The sequence below is a fragment of the Numenius arquata genome, chromosome 8, assembly GCF_964106895.1.
Source record: "Numenius arquata chromosome 8, bNumArq3.hap1.1, whole genome shotgun sequence".
NCBI lineage: Eukaryota > Metazoa > Chordata > Aves > Charadriiformes > Scolopacidae > Numenius > Numenius arquata.
In genome coordinates, this window is record NC_133583.1 from 18,119,510 (window position 1) to 18,136,065 (window position 16,556).

Sequence of the window (16,556 nt, forward strand, 5' to 3'; positions counted from 1 at the left end):
CACCCAGGGGCTAAAGGGCACAATAATTATCCATCTCAGTTAACCATTCCAGAAAAACTACAATATCAGAAGGGCCAAGGACTAGCCTGAAGCAAGACATTTTCTCAACGACTCTATCAACAAGTATTTATTAACAGTACTGTAATTTACCCCACCACTACCTTCTCTCAGCATCAGACAGGTTATAATTTCAATTTTCACTGCTTATCCTTTCTCCTCTCAGCTATAATTTCAGAGCAGCATCTAGTTTAAAGGAGGAAAAGTCTAATAAGCTGAAAATAACCACTATCGGTTTCTAGCAATGCATTTGAGACATCATACCACAAGAAACCAAGAAAATTTATAATAAAACCAAATGGAGGTGACGAGAAGCACACATCATCACCTCATCTCTGATAGCGTTCCTTGAAGTTAATCATTACTATTTCACCCAGGCACAACCATTAGGCCCATCAGAAAAATTACACGCGTGAACTGATTTGACTGAACCAGCTTCACACTGCTCACACTCAATTACATTAAAATGCAGCTTAGCCTTCTCTGTAACACTGGTCCCAAAACAACGCAGGAGCACCCGGTCTGACTGCAGCTCAAAATCCCACACTGAAATCCTGGACCGTAGCAAGAGAAACGGGGCTCCTCCTCGCACGGTTCATCCCTACCTTACTTTCAAGTGTTGAAAGTGAATGAAAAATAGATGAATGCTTTGGCACGAGAGCAAATAATCTGGCTTTTGAAGTTCCTTAGAGCCCTGCATCTGCAGGATAATTTGCAAGCACAAGTAAATAAATTTAGAAGTCACATCTTTAAGACTGATGCGTTGAAAATTCATCTTCACCATGTCAACAAATGAAGTTATGCTTACAAATCACTGTGGTCTCCTCTACATACTAAAAAAAAAAAAACCAAACAACCACCAACTGCTACAGCAAGTCTGGAATAATTTCTAAATGCTAGTTCTATCCCAGAAGAATCACACCATTCTCCAAGTGGGAAAATAAAAAAGAATATTGTCCTAGAGTAGACTCATTAGCCAGTTTTCCTCAAGCAAGCAAGTCTCCAGGCTACACTCCCAGAGTCAACTCTTTCTAATTTGCCAAAGGAAAGAGAGCTAAAACCATTAAAAAAAAGCACAACTAGAAAGCCCTAATCCCCAATACAGGATGCTCCATCCCCTAAGAAACATCTTAAAATAACCCAGTTGCGATCATAGTATTATCTCACCACTTACTTGTCAAGAGTTTCATCTAATGTCTCGTATGAGTTCTTGTAGCACTCTATTCTTTTCATGAAGTCTTCTGTTGCTTCATCATTACTACAATCAACATAGTCAGGACTACCCAGTTTCACTTGCTGTTTGAAATAAAAACAGGAGAGTAGTACATAAGCTTCTTTCCCCATTTAACAGAAGTTTAAAGAAATAAGAAGGGAGAGAACACAACACAAAAATGTATTTTCCGTAAGTGAATTAAAATACATGTACAGCAAAAAGAGCTATTCTTCATAGAATTAAACTTCTGAGCTGGTATACACATGGACAGGAAAATAAAAAGTATTCCACTAATGGAAGCTAATTTTTTTTGCTATTGGAAGTTCTTATAATGTACTTCTAAAAATACTGAGATGCTTCAAACATACTGAGTTACTTCAAACCTCTTGACTTAAAGCAGTTAAAGCAAAACTTTCCTATACTCACCACAATGTTTGCAGCAATGACCTCTGGATCCACACATACTGACTCAACAAAAAAAGTCTTCAGTCCAAAGGGGAAGTCACGTGTACAGAAGGAAGGCAGAAGAAAGAAGATGCATTAAAACACCTCTGGGGACTAACACACATGAGCATTTGCTGTCTCAAAGGTTTATGGAGACTCAAGTTTAGAGGAAATGGAAGATTATGGGATAACATAGACATGCAAAACAATCCTGAACAGAAGGTACAAAGTCACAGAAAGTTTTTTGTTTGTGCAGAACTAACACAGAATTCCCTATGTGTTTTCTGCAGCAAAAATATGAACTGCACCAAGAACAATATTTTAAGTAGTTCTTGCTGACAGTACACTCAGAAATACAGGTCCAGGATGACAGCAGTGAAGCTGCGGCACGGAAAAGATTAGCTCCAAGCAGTGCAAACGTTAAAGATGAGAAACATGAGGATGGGTTGATTGTAATCACAAACAATGCTTGAGAACACAAAATGCTCTGTCGACTAATCGTCTAGAAGGGATGTGGCTTATGCTAGTGCACTTAGCTTGCAGTACGAATCAGGGCAAAAACTACCACTGCCCTACTTGTCGAGGCATTAGCTCTTAACTCCTGTGCTTCTCACTCACCTTATACCCATTTTCTTCACCAAATTTGTAAATAGTTTCTCTGCGTTCTCGAGTTGTGTTTGTAGCATCAAAGACCTAGGGGTAACAATGAAGAAAAAGAGAGAGAGGGGAATTAAAAAAGCAATATAGTCTGTGAAAAGCACTGTGTTAGTAACAACGGAAATACAGGTTCCAAGTCCCTCAATGTGAAGGAAACCAATGAAAACACTTCCCCTTACCTCTACCCCACTACTTCCCCCACCTTTACCACTACCCTCAACATGCTCAACAGAAAAACAAGACATTCCTATTTTACACGTGATTTTCTAAATAATAAAAAAGAGTAATAGTTTGAAAGCACTACTAGCAGAACACTGTATTTGGAAGAAGCAACCAGAATTTAAGCCTAACACGTAATACAGAACAGAATCTTCCTCCTGGCCTATATCAGCATTAAATACTAATGCATAGGTTTTTAGTGAACTCTCACTACACACAAAAAAAGATACTGCAATCAATACGCTATTCAAAATGCAAGTCTAAAACTTTTAAAGGGCAGAAGATCTGCAAGACTTGTAAACCCTGCCCAGGAATGACACGGAAATACGCAGACATTTTTTTAAGGACTTACGTTCAGCTCTGAACACACCAGTGTTTTTTACCAAAGTATGTAGTTTGCCAAAGTATAAACTTTACTTTGTGTCACCAGCAGAACTTAAAATTATAGGTAATGGTTTGCCTTCATTAGTTAATGAAAATACCACCAAGTTGTGTCAGTAGTCTTAAAAAAAAGACACTATGCACAAAATCTTATTAACGAGAATACGCAACCTCAATAGTCGAACAGCTGATGTTTTGCACCCCATTATTGAATACTCAGATACACAATTTACTTTGAGTTTCTTTTGCTGTCTTCAGAGATTTCCCACGTCAGTAACACAACTGCCAAGGAATACCCCAGGATGCTTTTTGTTCAGCAAGTCTTTACCTTTCACTTGAAACACTAGACTATCAAACAGAAACACAAGTGCAACAAAACCAACAGATGTATTTAACAGTACATTATACAATGTGGAGAGAAGGGGGACGTTTTTCTTACTGTTACCCTCCCCTTGGTTGACCCCTCCCATCACAAAGGTGATTGCTCAATATGGCATCATCACCCTGAACTTTAGTGCTCCTTTCACTGCAGCAACAAGTCAGATCTAACATGTAACTCCCAAATAAAAAAAATAATCTGATATACTGAAGAGATATTGGAATTACTCAAGTTGTATATTACCCAGACGACACACATTATTTTGTGGGAAAGCGCCTCAAGAACGTGCCAACAAGAAACTTACAGCCACGTGCCCATTTTCTTCACTGAGGTACTGTCGGACATCATTCAGCGCTGCTAAGGCACACTGTCTTAAAAATGAAAGAAAGTAAAACTCAACTGCTAGTTAAAGTCATTTTATTAATGCACTTGTGCATTGTGATCAAAGCACCCTGTAAATGTTAGATGATCTTTCTCAAAATCACATACTTTTTAATCCCACCCCTTTCCCCCCCCCAAACATAGGAAAAACCAACAGAGGTCAAGCAAGCTATACTGAGGAAATGTGGTGATGGCCTTCTGCCTGAAAAAAGACCAGTCCAGTGCTCCTCTGTGCAATGCATACAACTATACATCACCACTGAATAGCCCTCAACTTCACGGACCAGGATAAACCTTCACTGATCTAAAACAGCAGCACTGAATCATCCCCGCAACTGTATTCTTTTCCCCGTTACCTATTCATAGATACTTGCTTCTTAATTTGATTCTCAAAGAGGGGGGAGAAAATAAATATCAACTTAAGGCTTTTATCTTGTGGCCCTAAGTTAAAGTGGGATAGACAACTATTTTTCACTAATCTACTTGTCTTTTGAACTGTCAGGTAAAAATCGCTTATGTCAAAAAAATCTGTTACCGAGAGAGTAAAACAAAGTTAGCACCATGCATTAGGGACGGAAGTGAAAGTAACACCCCATTGTGGTCACCAACCCATTGTAATTAGTACTGGAGACCCCTGAGGGCACGAACACCAAAAAAACCCACCCCTTTACACTTGTGTTAAATCTAGACAAGAATAAATTCATTTGCAACTTTCCTATTTCCCCAGCGTTAGTGTTATCTTCAAAGTCCATTACAATTTCTAACACATAAGTAATACTGGAGGGAAATTTTAACATTGCACACGATTTACTCATTAGTAGAACAAAGTCCCATTTATTTCCAATAAACACAGTCTTTTTGCAATACCAACATAAAACCTTGGCCATTTCAACAGCCTTTCTATGCCTTACTACTTTATTTTGACTTCCAGACTGAAATGCGTAACTCTCCTCTTACATTTACCATATTCTGCATGCACAGCTTTATCTTTAAAGAAAAATGAAAGCTTTTCAATCCTGACAGTATTTCCACATTAGCATGGTTAACAGATGTCAGGAACTGAGATTCAGCAGTCAAGTCTTCACTGAATAAATATAAACCCTCTTTCCTCATTACTAACCAGGCAGATGAGCTCACACAGCCCATTTCATGTTATGCTCCCCACCATTTAGTCTAATTGGTGACACGGAGGCAGGTTAAAAGGTTTGGCTCTACCTCTAAGCAAAAGGTAGGGGCTTCCCAGGATAATGCAGCTCTATCTACTCTTTGATCCCAAAGCATTAGAGGGTTCTTATGCAAGTTGCTCTTTGACATTAGCAAAGGGAAAGGGAAGCAGAGGGACAACAACAAAAGAAAGTCCAGCCATAGTGACATCCAGACATTTTTGATGCTTGAGCTGAAGGAATTAAGAACAAAATACTTCCTAAATAGCCTAAACAAATTGCATTTCCATTCCTCTAGAATTTCTGTTCCTTCTCATTTCATACTGCACGCTTTTAAATGTTTTACTCAACATATTAAAAAAGACAATGAACAGTGAAGAAAATCAGACGACCTTCCCCATTTGATCTCCTGTAAGAAAAGAGGCAGCTCCCTCTTGCTCTGACCTTCTCTTCATTTACCCTTTCTTCTCAAGGCCTTTCCTCCACATTAAAGCACAGCCTCCTTCCAGGCAGGAGGGGAGTCTCAAGTGCTTCACCTGGGCACGGATGCTCACACTGGTGCTCAGCTGGCTTTGCACAGCAGCAGCAAAACATGGCAATTTTCGAGGCAGTGCACTGACTGACCGCATGAAGCACCGGTGTGGTGGCCAAAAGGACAGTTTCAGGGAGAGAATAATAGTGTTTCAATCCCGCTCATTTGAACGGGTAATGACAGATACCTTTGAAGTACTCCAGGCGAAAAATGCCACTACGCAAACCAAAAAGAAAAGCACTTATGTGGGGCTTTTTTCTTCTTTATGATCCACAAAAAAAAGCTCTAAACTGGCATTTTAGGAATTAGACAGCAGAAAGTCTTGCATCTATTAGTTGATACCTTGCAAAAAGAAAAATAATAACTATTTGTTAAAACTGCTTTGTTTTGAGTGAAAATATCCTGGAATATCTGCAGGAATAATAGCAGCCACAGCCTACCGAAAGGTGAAAAGGAATCAAGTATTTCTCTTCTCTGTATTTTTGATGCTTGAGATGAAAGAATTAAGAAAAAAATACCCCAGATTTTAAGCAGCCTAAATAAATCACTTTTCCACCTTCTCGAGAATTTCTGTTCCTTGTCATTTCATGCTGCAGTCTCTTAAGGGTCTTCTTGAGCATACAAAAATGCAACTTAAAGCAGAGTCTAAGAGCAAATCACACAGGGTAGCATTTTAATACAGTTAACATTGTGTAGCCAAACACATTCAAAACTTACTTCCTGATTTTCAAGCCTTCTTCATTGTCAGGCAGGAAGAATTCAAAAGATTTATACTTTTTCACCAAATCTCGACGATACTGACCAACATTAAATTCTGCCAAGAAGAAACCAGTATTAGTGGGAACTAACAACATTCATGGAAGAAAGGACAAAAGTTATGACAGCTTTGAAACCAAACTACCCGCAAGGATAAAATAATTTAGCACGTACGAAGACAACACACCATACTACTTCTTGTGTTTCAGGGGGGGTGTTTATAAATACAAAGACAACAAGAAATCAGGGAAATGGCAAAAGAACATTTGAGCTGTATGTAGGTGGCTTTAATGGAGTCACTTGGCCGTACTGTTGTACCTCTGCCAGTTTGCCTGAACTACAAAAAGAAACTCTTTTCCTCCTCTGCAGGGGTGGCTGGGAGTCTATTTCAGCACTTTACAAAGGACTGCTAATAATGTGGCTTTTTCTTCTGTGTGTATGTGCAGTGAAGCAGTATTCTGATAGCACCTCCCAAAACTTTCCACTCTTATTTAAGCAAGGAAGAGTTCTAAATATAACTAACCAATCTCGCTTTTGACAAACAGAACTTCAAGTTGTCGAACATTTTTTAGAACTCTGCTCAAATATTTCTATTCCTCCAGGATCAGCACATACTATTTCACAACCCGTTCGTTTATTTTAAAAAATTAAAATAAAGCAGAAGTACAGAACATAATCTTATTGAGATCTCTTAACAGTGGTCGAAGAAAACTATTCTTTATCTGGGCAAAGGTCCACAAGCTCTATGGCCGTACATGTGTCACAATATCAGATGAGGGGTTAGGGCAAGGCTGTTCTGTTTTGCCACACAGCAATGACACTGTACTCCAATTAACTTAATTCTACAGCTCTGAAAGTAGGTCTCTGAAGCGCAATTAATGTTTAACTTGTTTCTGACCTATAGGTTTTCTCTGCTGAACTGCAAAGCAATTTTTTTTAACATTAGATCAAGCTGAAGTATTCTGTTTGGGAGGCCGCCAAGGTAAAACTACTTGGCCAGACTTCGTTTCTGGAAAGAAGAAAAGAAGCAATAGACACAATTGCTGAGTTGTAATTAAGAAAAAAAGACATCGGATAAAAGAGCTCAACCATCAGCTGCTGTATATAGATTGTTGTTGGGACTGGGGGCAGAGGATAAAGCAATAAATATTGTTTATCCACCCAAAAGTCAAGTTTTATTGGAGTTCAAAAATGTTGATGCCATTTTTTTGTGGTCAACTGTGTGACACAGATTATAGTACAATCCAGGTTACTCTGCGACAAATTGAATAAGCACTGGCCATGCTGGCTACATAAAAAGGTGGTTTCTTCTAAGAAAAACAGAACATGCAAGAAGTTCAGATGGCTAGTGTTGTCAGGCAATAGCTCTTTAAAAATAAAAAATAATTCATAAGAAAGCACAGTTACTGCAAGAGAATCATGCACAGCAATGGAAAAAGTACTATCTAGTGAGATGATCTTTAGCTCGTATTATTAGCATCTGCCCCTGTGGAAAAGTTTCACAAAGCTAACTGGTATCACAACTACCACACGGCCAGAACTATTCAAAAAAGCTTCCCAAAGCTTAGTATCTAAAAACCACATTGCAACACAATTCTATTCAGGCAGCTAATTGACCTCATTTCCTTCAAAAAGCCCAGACAAAAGTCCCTTGTATTTTTAACCATTTCACATTCTAAATGGCAGAGGATTTTGGAAGGAATAAAAGAAAACACAGATCTGATAAGTTGAAACAATTCAACTAACATCAATCCCGGGCTATTTACCTCCACCTTCTGCTCCTGAACTCTCCAGCTCGCTTAATGTATGTTACATGAAAAGAGGGCATTTATCTTTTCTCTGGTTTACATAACCTTGTAATTTTAACCATCTGTCTCATGGAGTAAGGACACTTACTATACAAAGCACACAATAATTTTAAGACATTAAGAGCCAAAGGGTAACAGCTCTCAGGGCTACTTGATATTTATCATGTATCGATTCAGCTGCAATCAACTGGAATCATTACGCAACGTGTCTTCTATTCCCTCAGTCGGTGAGGTATTTTAAATTGATTTCAGCCGCAGTAAAATTGCATCACTGATACAAACAACAGGAAAGGTCTGTGGTTTCCAAGAAAATCCCATGCCACGCTTTCTAACAAACTGTAACCAGCAACCTAGCATGGAAGCTTATAAAACAACTTTATGTTGTATATGAGCAACTTTACATAAAATCAGGCAGCAACGTTGTAATTATTTTTATTAAGCACTGGCACAGATATTTTCCGATGTGCTGTTCACAGTAGCCCATGAAACTTTTCCTATAACCTACCGCCCCTACTTATTTTACTGTATCGGGGATATATTCAACCAAGCACGAGCCAGATATAGACAGTATCTTGTTTGTTGTCCAATACTGGATTTCTGCTTTTCCAAGGCCACCTAGTAAAATATTCAACACAATGATATATATCTCTCTCTCTCCATACACCTATATTATACATTTTATCAGCTTGGATATAGGCTAATGTATTTAGATTGCTATTCTGCTTCAATGTAGTGGATAAAACTGAAGTCCCTGAATATCCGATACGGCTCACCAGAAGGGTGATCCTGTGTGAAAACAGCCAAAACTTAATTAAATAATTTAAATCCTGAAAACTCTCATACTCAAACAATATAACGTATCCTGCATTACATCTCATCTAAAAAAAACATATTAGACAAGTTTGTAAGAGCTTAAGAAAACACAAACTCCAAAAGCTACACCCTAGAATCCAAAGGCAGTTTAAACATAGCCCAGAACTCTTCGACTTCTTAGAGCTACTAGGAAATACATCTCTGAATATCCAGCCAAAAGTCTAGCCTTTAGTATGATCTAACATGTTTAATGTTACTTAAATGATTAACTAGTCATAACTATAAAGCTACCATTACTGCACCAGGCACAGAATCACACAACACCAAGGCTGTCTCTCTCTTCTCCAGGGCCAGAGGAGGTGGCAGGGTGAGATTGCTGCTCATGACCTCCAATGGACTTAGGCCTTTCTCGTTTGTCAAGCTGGGCCCACAAGATACCACAGGAGCTGGGGAGTGAGGTAGGACAGCCAAGTCCTTGGCATAATCAGAGCCATCGATTCCCACTCAAAACACACAAATAAAGTCCTTAAGAGAGCGATAACAAGCGGCTGCTTCGGTTCCTTGGGCTCTTAATATTCAAAGAGCTGTAACTCACTCCATAAGTGCAGTTAAACAAAGAATTACACAGAGAATTACACGTTGCACAAAGTTCACAGAGAAAAGAAGATGGAGAAGTCAGAACTTTAACCGAGAAGCGAGAAGCACTGATTGCTCATCGTCATGTAAACAAGATTCCCTTTCACCCACATAAAGAAAGGGGAAGGAGGAAAAAAAAAAAAAGAAAAAGAAAAAAGCTGAAGAACCAAAGTGTTAAAGAACAAGAGCAAAAAGCTGATTTAGGCACCTGGCAGGACAAGGAGGTAAATGAACAATCACCAGAATTTGATTAATTACCATCTAAACAGAACAGGGAGCCTGTGTATACTATTGCTTAAAAATAAGTCAACAAAGCAGATGGATTTTAAGTAGTCAAACTGGGCAACAAAATCACTGGGAATTAGGTCTATAAAACACCTAACATCTGCCCTGTCCTTCTGATGTAAACAAAGTAAACCCATCACCTTTTGTAGGCACTCCAATCCAGTTTAAATAGCGTGTCAGCTTCTTCGAGATGTAGGTTTTTCCTCTTGCTGGGAGACCCACCATGACAATCAGAGTAGGGCAGTTGGTCATACATACTGAAACAGAAAAACAGAAAACCAGGATTTACCATTAACGTTCCCACAAAGCAATGGCTTGTATCGTGGGGGAAAATTACAATCCGTGTGCTCTCCAAGGAAGTGACTATTCAAGCAGCTCATGCACCGTGTCTCACTGTCAGGGGTTTTTTCCAGGAGCAGAGTGGACCTAACCAGGTTTCTTACGGAAGGATGTGTCAGTGGTAGTGCAACGCTGGGCATGTGGGTGTACACAGGCAGAAGACAAGAAACTTACATATTTGCATATGTGCTTTAAGACATACAAAAACAATACCAAAAGAAAGGACACCGACATCCTACACCCCTATGCACCTCAGTTCAGTGCTTGCATTGAAAGGAAAACAGCAAGGCGTACACAGTTTTTAGATAATTTTTGAATCTTTAAGACACCACCTCAACACGGCTCAACATTTTCTTGGTTTTGAGCGGAACAAGCATGTAAGATGCAGCTTAATACATTACAGTATGGCATGGTACTCGCTATTTATTATTTTTCCTTTAAATATTTATACAAAAATCTCTCTTGAAACAGAGCTCATTTTGACTGTTCTTCGATGATTACTAGGAATCAAGTATTCTACACAATCAAGTACGATAATGTGATATACAGATATACATACAGAAATACTCTTAATAAAGGCAATGTGTTTGTTTAAAATAAAAACAAAACCCAACACTGTAGGAAGTTAAGAGTTTACATGTATACTGAAAACCTTGAGGCATTTCCTTTCAAATGACAAGTTTTTGAACATTTTAATGGCACAAAACTAGGGATACCTTGCATGAATCTATCACAGCTACAAGGAACTGCCTAAAAAGAAAGAAGATATTAAAGTGGCACAAAGATATCAATGTCCCTCTCCATCCCCCATTTCAAAGGGAATTAATTTCTGTACAATACACATGTGCATCAATTTCCTCAGTGTCTTGACAGAGGAGTCGTCAATTCACTCCAAAAGACTAAATCTCAGTGTTACACTGTAAGGCATAACTAAACTGTTGTAAAAAGCACCGTGATTGCCTGAGATTCCCAACCCTTGGACTGATAAAAGTCCCATCCCATAAAGTCACTTGGATGAATCTGGCACAGCTACTCCACACAGTAAACCCATCGAAAAAGAACGGATTAGCAAAACACAGATGCACTTTCTTAAAATGCTCATTGAAAAGAAAAAAAAAACAAACCAAAACCCAAACCCGTTAAAAAACACACCACTTCTCATAAGAGAGAGAAGACAAAACCATACCCCGCCTCAAACCCATGGAACAGTCTCCTACTCCATGCAATGACAGTTAACAGGCAACTGAACGCAAACCAAAACAGATCCATCCAAACATGTTCATGTCTCCGGAAGGACACTGATAAAAGCCCTCAAGAGCAAGCTCCTCTGTGCAGATGACTATAAACAAGAAGGGTAACATCTTCTCGTCCGTCTTCCTCTTTGTCCCAAGTTCAGGCCTGTAAACCCCCTCTCCAAGATGAGGAAGGAAGGCTCTGGGGAAACATCATCTACGAAGTGAAAAAGAGTACAGTGCTTACTAAGCTTAACAGCTTTGCTTCTGGGTTTAAGGACAATAAAACAAAATATCAAGATGAGGGAAATCCCCGAGCCCCTAGAAATTTTAAGAGAAGACATTGTTCTTTTAAAGACAGTTTGAAAGGTTCTTCACCTGAAGTATCTAGCTCAACTTTTAAACAATTTTCCAATATAAGCAGTGAAATAAGAGCTGTCAAAGGCAAACCAGGATCTGAACACATCTGCTCTGTACACAGCCTCAGGTCCACCTGCTCAGCAAGGAGCTGTGCTAACCGAAACAGGCTTTTCTACTCATCCTAGACAAAATTTACCAACTAGTATTACACCTAGATCACCTGATTTTTAATACTTTTTTTTCTCCTGGGCTGACCCATACAAATTCAGCCTTCTCACAGAATGTCTACCCTTTGGTAATGTAATGTAAAATCTCCACTGGAGCAAAACTCCATTTGGCAAAGGTAAGGGCTAGGAAGCCCCTGTGAAGAAACGTGCAACCCACTTAAATGGTTGCTTCACAGATTATACTGACAATCGCCCTCTCAGCTAAGTCCTGCTGCCTACGTGGGTTTGCAGCAGATCTTCTCCCTGAGCAGCAAACCGGATCAACACAGCTACAACAACATGCAAGAGGGACACTTCCTCCCACTGCCAAGCGGTCAGTGTGCAAGGCTGGCATCACTCGCATTTTTACACGATTTTTCTCAAAGAAAGTACAAAAACTAGCAAAAGTGCCTTTATTAGAGCCCTATGCATACAGTTTAACACTCCGCCTAATCCACTCGTCTGATCACTCCGTGCACCGCTATTGAGTGTGTGACCATACAGCAGAAACCAAGGGAATTATCTGCTGATCCCCGTCAAGTTGCAATCTTATTCTGACCAGGTGCCAGGCTGGCCGAGAGTGCTTTTCCTCTTTAAAGGCAGATCCCAGTAAGAGAGATGCCCTGCACACCAAAAGGAGGAATACCACCGATTCCAATCATCTTAAATACTCTTTTCCATAATGCCATAGTTCTGTAAACACCACTATAGGGTGCTACAGCATATACCACCCGTTAGAGCCTACCTTCAACAGGAGGATGCCAGTTCACAACCTAAATTTCAGGGCTCTAAAAAATGTTTGGTGTTTTGGTTTAGATGGCCAACAGTGGCTGCAATGTAATACCACTTACACAGGTGGCACTTAGTGACAAGCACACCTATGCATTTGGAAGTCAAAGGCCCATTTGCTGGCCAAAACAGCTAAAAGGACTAAAACTAAAAAGCACACAGAGCAAGAATTTTATTTCTTCTGTATTTCAGTGGAGCGTTCTCAACAACACACATAAAACTCAGCACAGCAAAGCAAGGGTTTTGTTTCCTTCCTTACAATCCTGTGTCATTAACAAGGATTAGTTTTGCTCATGAGTTCAGTAAAAAAGTCGAGATTAAACCAAAGTGCAAGGTTCTGAGGATGTATCTAGTACTCAAAAGTTAAAAATAATTTAATTTTCTTTCACTTTATCTGAACCACAACTTTCTCAACAAAACATTGCCAACACTTGCTGCAAGTGGTGAGGAATGTTCATTCCAATGACAACATCTAAAACATCAGTGCCTCAAGACCTACACCTTCCTTTGAACAAATGTTAGCAATTTTTACATGAGGATGCGGACTGATAGATAAACCAAAACAAGCCACAAGTTACATATACCTAACTCCTGGAATAAAAGATCTTCTTCAGTTTAATATTTTCCCAATGGCACAATGCTCAATTCCCTTTTTCACAGCACCACAACGTCATTCACTTTATACGATAAAAACAATTTGCAGCGCAAAAGTAGTTATACAGGTGCAAGTTGCAGATCCAAGGTAGACCACAAAGCACAGCCTTCTCTCAACTCCTTATCACTTCATTGTCTGGTTCACCTCCAGAAATCTCTCTACACAATCTCATCTTGAGAAAACAAACTCATTTTTCAATACTGCTTCACATATGTACCTCTTAAGGGTTTCCAACAGCCCCAATCTGTGGCTGTGCTACCAATCCTAATTTTTCTAGAGGAACATATGCACTCAGAACAGTAAAACAAACTCATAGGGTTGCATGCCATCATTTGCTAAAGATGCCCTATGACTTTACTCAGGTTTCTCCTTTAATACGTGTTTGTAACATACGCATGTAAGATTGCATGCTTAAAACAGCAGCATCACAAAGAAATGTTATGTTGTATCCCCTTGTTTACAGGGAACACACAAAAAACATGCCCAGAAATACCCATCAGTGAAAGAAAACAGCCAAGTGATGAAGCGCATTAAAATCAAATATTGCAACTTAAGCAAAGTCATTACCCAAGTTAAAAATTTCTTATACAGTACTGAAGGACACAGCAAGTTGCAGCTCAGAGTAAAATTATGACTGCCTGCCCTTCTTAAGTTTAAGACTTATCAGTCGAGGAAAGAAGAAATTACACGGCCATTTCTTTCCTCTTAAACTCTATTGTGAAATAATGCAAGATGCAGAAGGTTGTGAAACCAAACTGGGGTATTGAACAACCCAGATCAGCTGTGCAGCATTCCATCAGCCCTCAAAACCCACGTGATCTTGTGAAATCAGAGACAAGAGTTGGTATTTTTCAAGTTCACCTACTACCTAACATATTATCAGTTGTCCCTTCCTTTCACCCAAAATGAGATTTTGGTTTTTTCCTTATCTGTGTTAAATTTTTAACCAACTTTTAAGGTCAGACGCTTTCTGTATCAAGCTGCTATGGTTAACCATCTGAAGTTTACGAAGGATTCTAGCTGTTTCTATGGCCTTCGACTCAAGGTCTATTCTCTGGAGCCACTGTACTATTTAGAGGCTCATAGACAAATATCTTTAACTATAAGCCAACACAACCGCCCTCCCAAATAAGGTTAACCCTACATGTCTTTCCCTATCACTTATCCAATTTAACTACTGCTAATCCATATTTTCCTGTTGACCAATGATGACAATTGGTGACTCTCCTTCGCATCCCACAGGGACAAGTTCCCCATTCTGCTGCTCTTCCTGAAGAGCATCCTGCTCCTATACCTGAAGACGTCCATCGTCTTCCAATCTGCCTCTCCTCTTCTTGTCCAAGTCACCAGCTTCTAACATCACCTTGGTACAAGGCAATTCATATGTGTCCTCTAGCCAGCCTCATGCCACCAGCTGCTCCTAGCAGCTCTGCCATCCACTTCCTGGGCGTTACCATCTGCTTCCCACAGCTTTGATGCCAACAGCGATGGCCCCATCATACATCCTTATCCTCAGGCCACAGCTGCGTGTTGTCACTACCTCATTCGCTTTCTCCATCTTCAGTTCCTAGAGTTGGGAGTACAAATACACACAAGCAGCGTGAGCTCAAAGGGCAGAGTTCTTTAGAGCAAAGATAATCTTCATTTAATTCTTTTTTCTTTTAGGACCTAACGTACATTCATACTGCTGTGCGAACAGCAAATAAAAATTACTAGAAAGACCAAATTCCAGCAGCTTTAGAAACACAAAGCTGTTAACTGTAGTAGAGGAAAATATGATGTTTAACCACAGGAAGTTCACGGTTTATCTCTCACTCTACAAACATCCTCTGCCAGGCTCTCTAAACAACTTTCACTATAGTATACTTGGGTATTTATTTTTTTATGTCCTTGTTTGTAGCCCAATGCTTGATGCATATAGAACTTGACGCAATCTGACATCTGATGCCAAGAGTAGCTTTATTGCTACCTCTTTACAGACAAAACCTTTCACAAAAGACCACAAAAGGTAAGTGGCAGTTATTAATAAAAAAATGCACGTTTCTACTGACAATGTCTTACTTTGGAAGGTCATTTAGAACAGTTACGTTCCTTTTACTGGTCTCACCAGCTGTAAAAGCTCAGTAGGCTGCATACAGCCAGAACTGTTCCTTGAAGACATCGTAATGCAGAGACTAAAAGAACTAGCTCTTCAGAGCCCCGTGACAGCTGAACCCTGGCACAGCTAACCAGAATTCTTCTTCTCCAGACAACGGCGATTGCTACAACTTTCAGAAAAATCACACTAAAAACAGCTAACAAAGGTACGTCCCTTTGAAGATGGGTGTGTCGAGTCCTCAACTGGAAGCATGCACAATTCTGCTCATCCACCTTCTCAAGAGATAAAGACTAAAAGTAGTGCTGTGAAAGGTCATCAGCATGAACGAGGACATAAAAAGCCCAACCAAAGGAGACTGAAAGAGTTCATCTCGCTTAGCCTAGAAATTCAGAAGACATCTGAGCGACTAGCTTCACTGCTTCCACTGGAAAGCTACTCTTGAGGACAAGAAATCCACTTCCAACTGGAGCTTGTATTTTTTGAACAGTAACATTTAACAAAGTGACCTGTAAAAGCAGGGAACTGGTCAACCCAGCACTGCCCCACATGACCCATGGCCTGGGCAGTCCATCCTGAGCTGCCACAGAGGGCTACAGCATCCAGGGGTCACGCCGCCTCATGGGAACACGGGGCGATGCACAATACATGAAAATCTGAGGATAAAGGACTCTGCGGCCCCCTTGCATGGGAAAAATTACAGTGTGTTCTCAGCTCCCTGAAACAAGACAGATGGTTTTATCAAGGAAGAGTGAGTTCTGGTCCTCTCTAGAGTGTTTGTATCACAAATGACTGTATATACTATAGTTTACTGCAAGAGCAAACGCGTGCAAAAGCAAAAAGATTTTAAGAAGTATTTCCAAACCCGTTTTTCTTTTTTTTTTTTTTTTTTTTTGCAAAAAGGTTTCTCAATTATAAGGAGTCTTGGGCATCAAAAATTATAGAACTTACAAAAAAAACCCACCACAGATATGTAAAATAATTTTTTTAAACTTAGTTTATAGTCAAGAGAGACTAAGTAATTCTGCCAGGAAGACTTGTATGTCACCAGATTACACGTGACCAATATGAAATTTCATTCTTGTGGGGGTTTTTTTTTGTAAAACAGTGTCTGTGTCAAAACTGTAACAAATGTAATTTTGTTTGGAAAAGAGAT

The 16,556-nt window shown here is 39.6% G+C and overlaps 1 protein-coding gene across 7 annotated transcripts in view; it reads right to left on the bottom strand.

Annotated features, from left to right (window-relative positions):
- The window catches only part of LOC141467835 (6-phosphofructo-2-kinase/fructose-2,6-bisphosphatase 4), a 55,820-nt gene that overhangs the window by 21,213 nt on the left and 18,051 nt on the right, over nt 1–16,556 (bottom strand). For 5 of the 7 annotated variants that reach the window (XM_074152529.1, XM_074152527.1, XM_074152526.1 and 2 more), the window contains exons 2-7: nt 9,865–9,981; nt 6,144–6,240; nt 3,655–3,721; nt 2,333–2,407; nt 1,697–1,753; nt 1,232–1,353 (exon numbers count right to left, since the gene is read on the bottom strand). In XM_074152529.1, coding sequence (XP_074008630.1) covers nt 1,232–1,353; nt 1,697–1,753; nt 2,333–2,407; nt 3,655–3,721; nt 6,144–6,240; nt 9,865–9,981 — 535 coding nt within the window. Of the gene's footprint in view, nt 1–1,231; nt 1,354–1,696; nt 1,754–2,332; nt 2,408–3,654; nt 3,722–6,143; nt 6,241–9,864; nt 9,982–10,779; nt 10,814–16,556 lie in introns of all 7 variants that reach the window. The other 2 variants (XM_074152532.1, XM_074152531.1) reach the window with 1 other exon arrangement.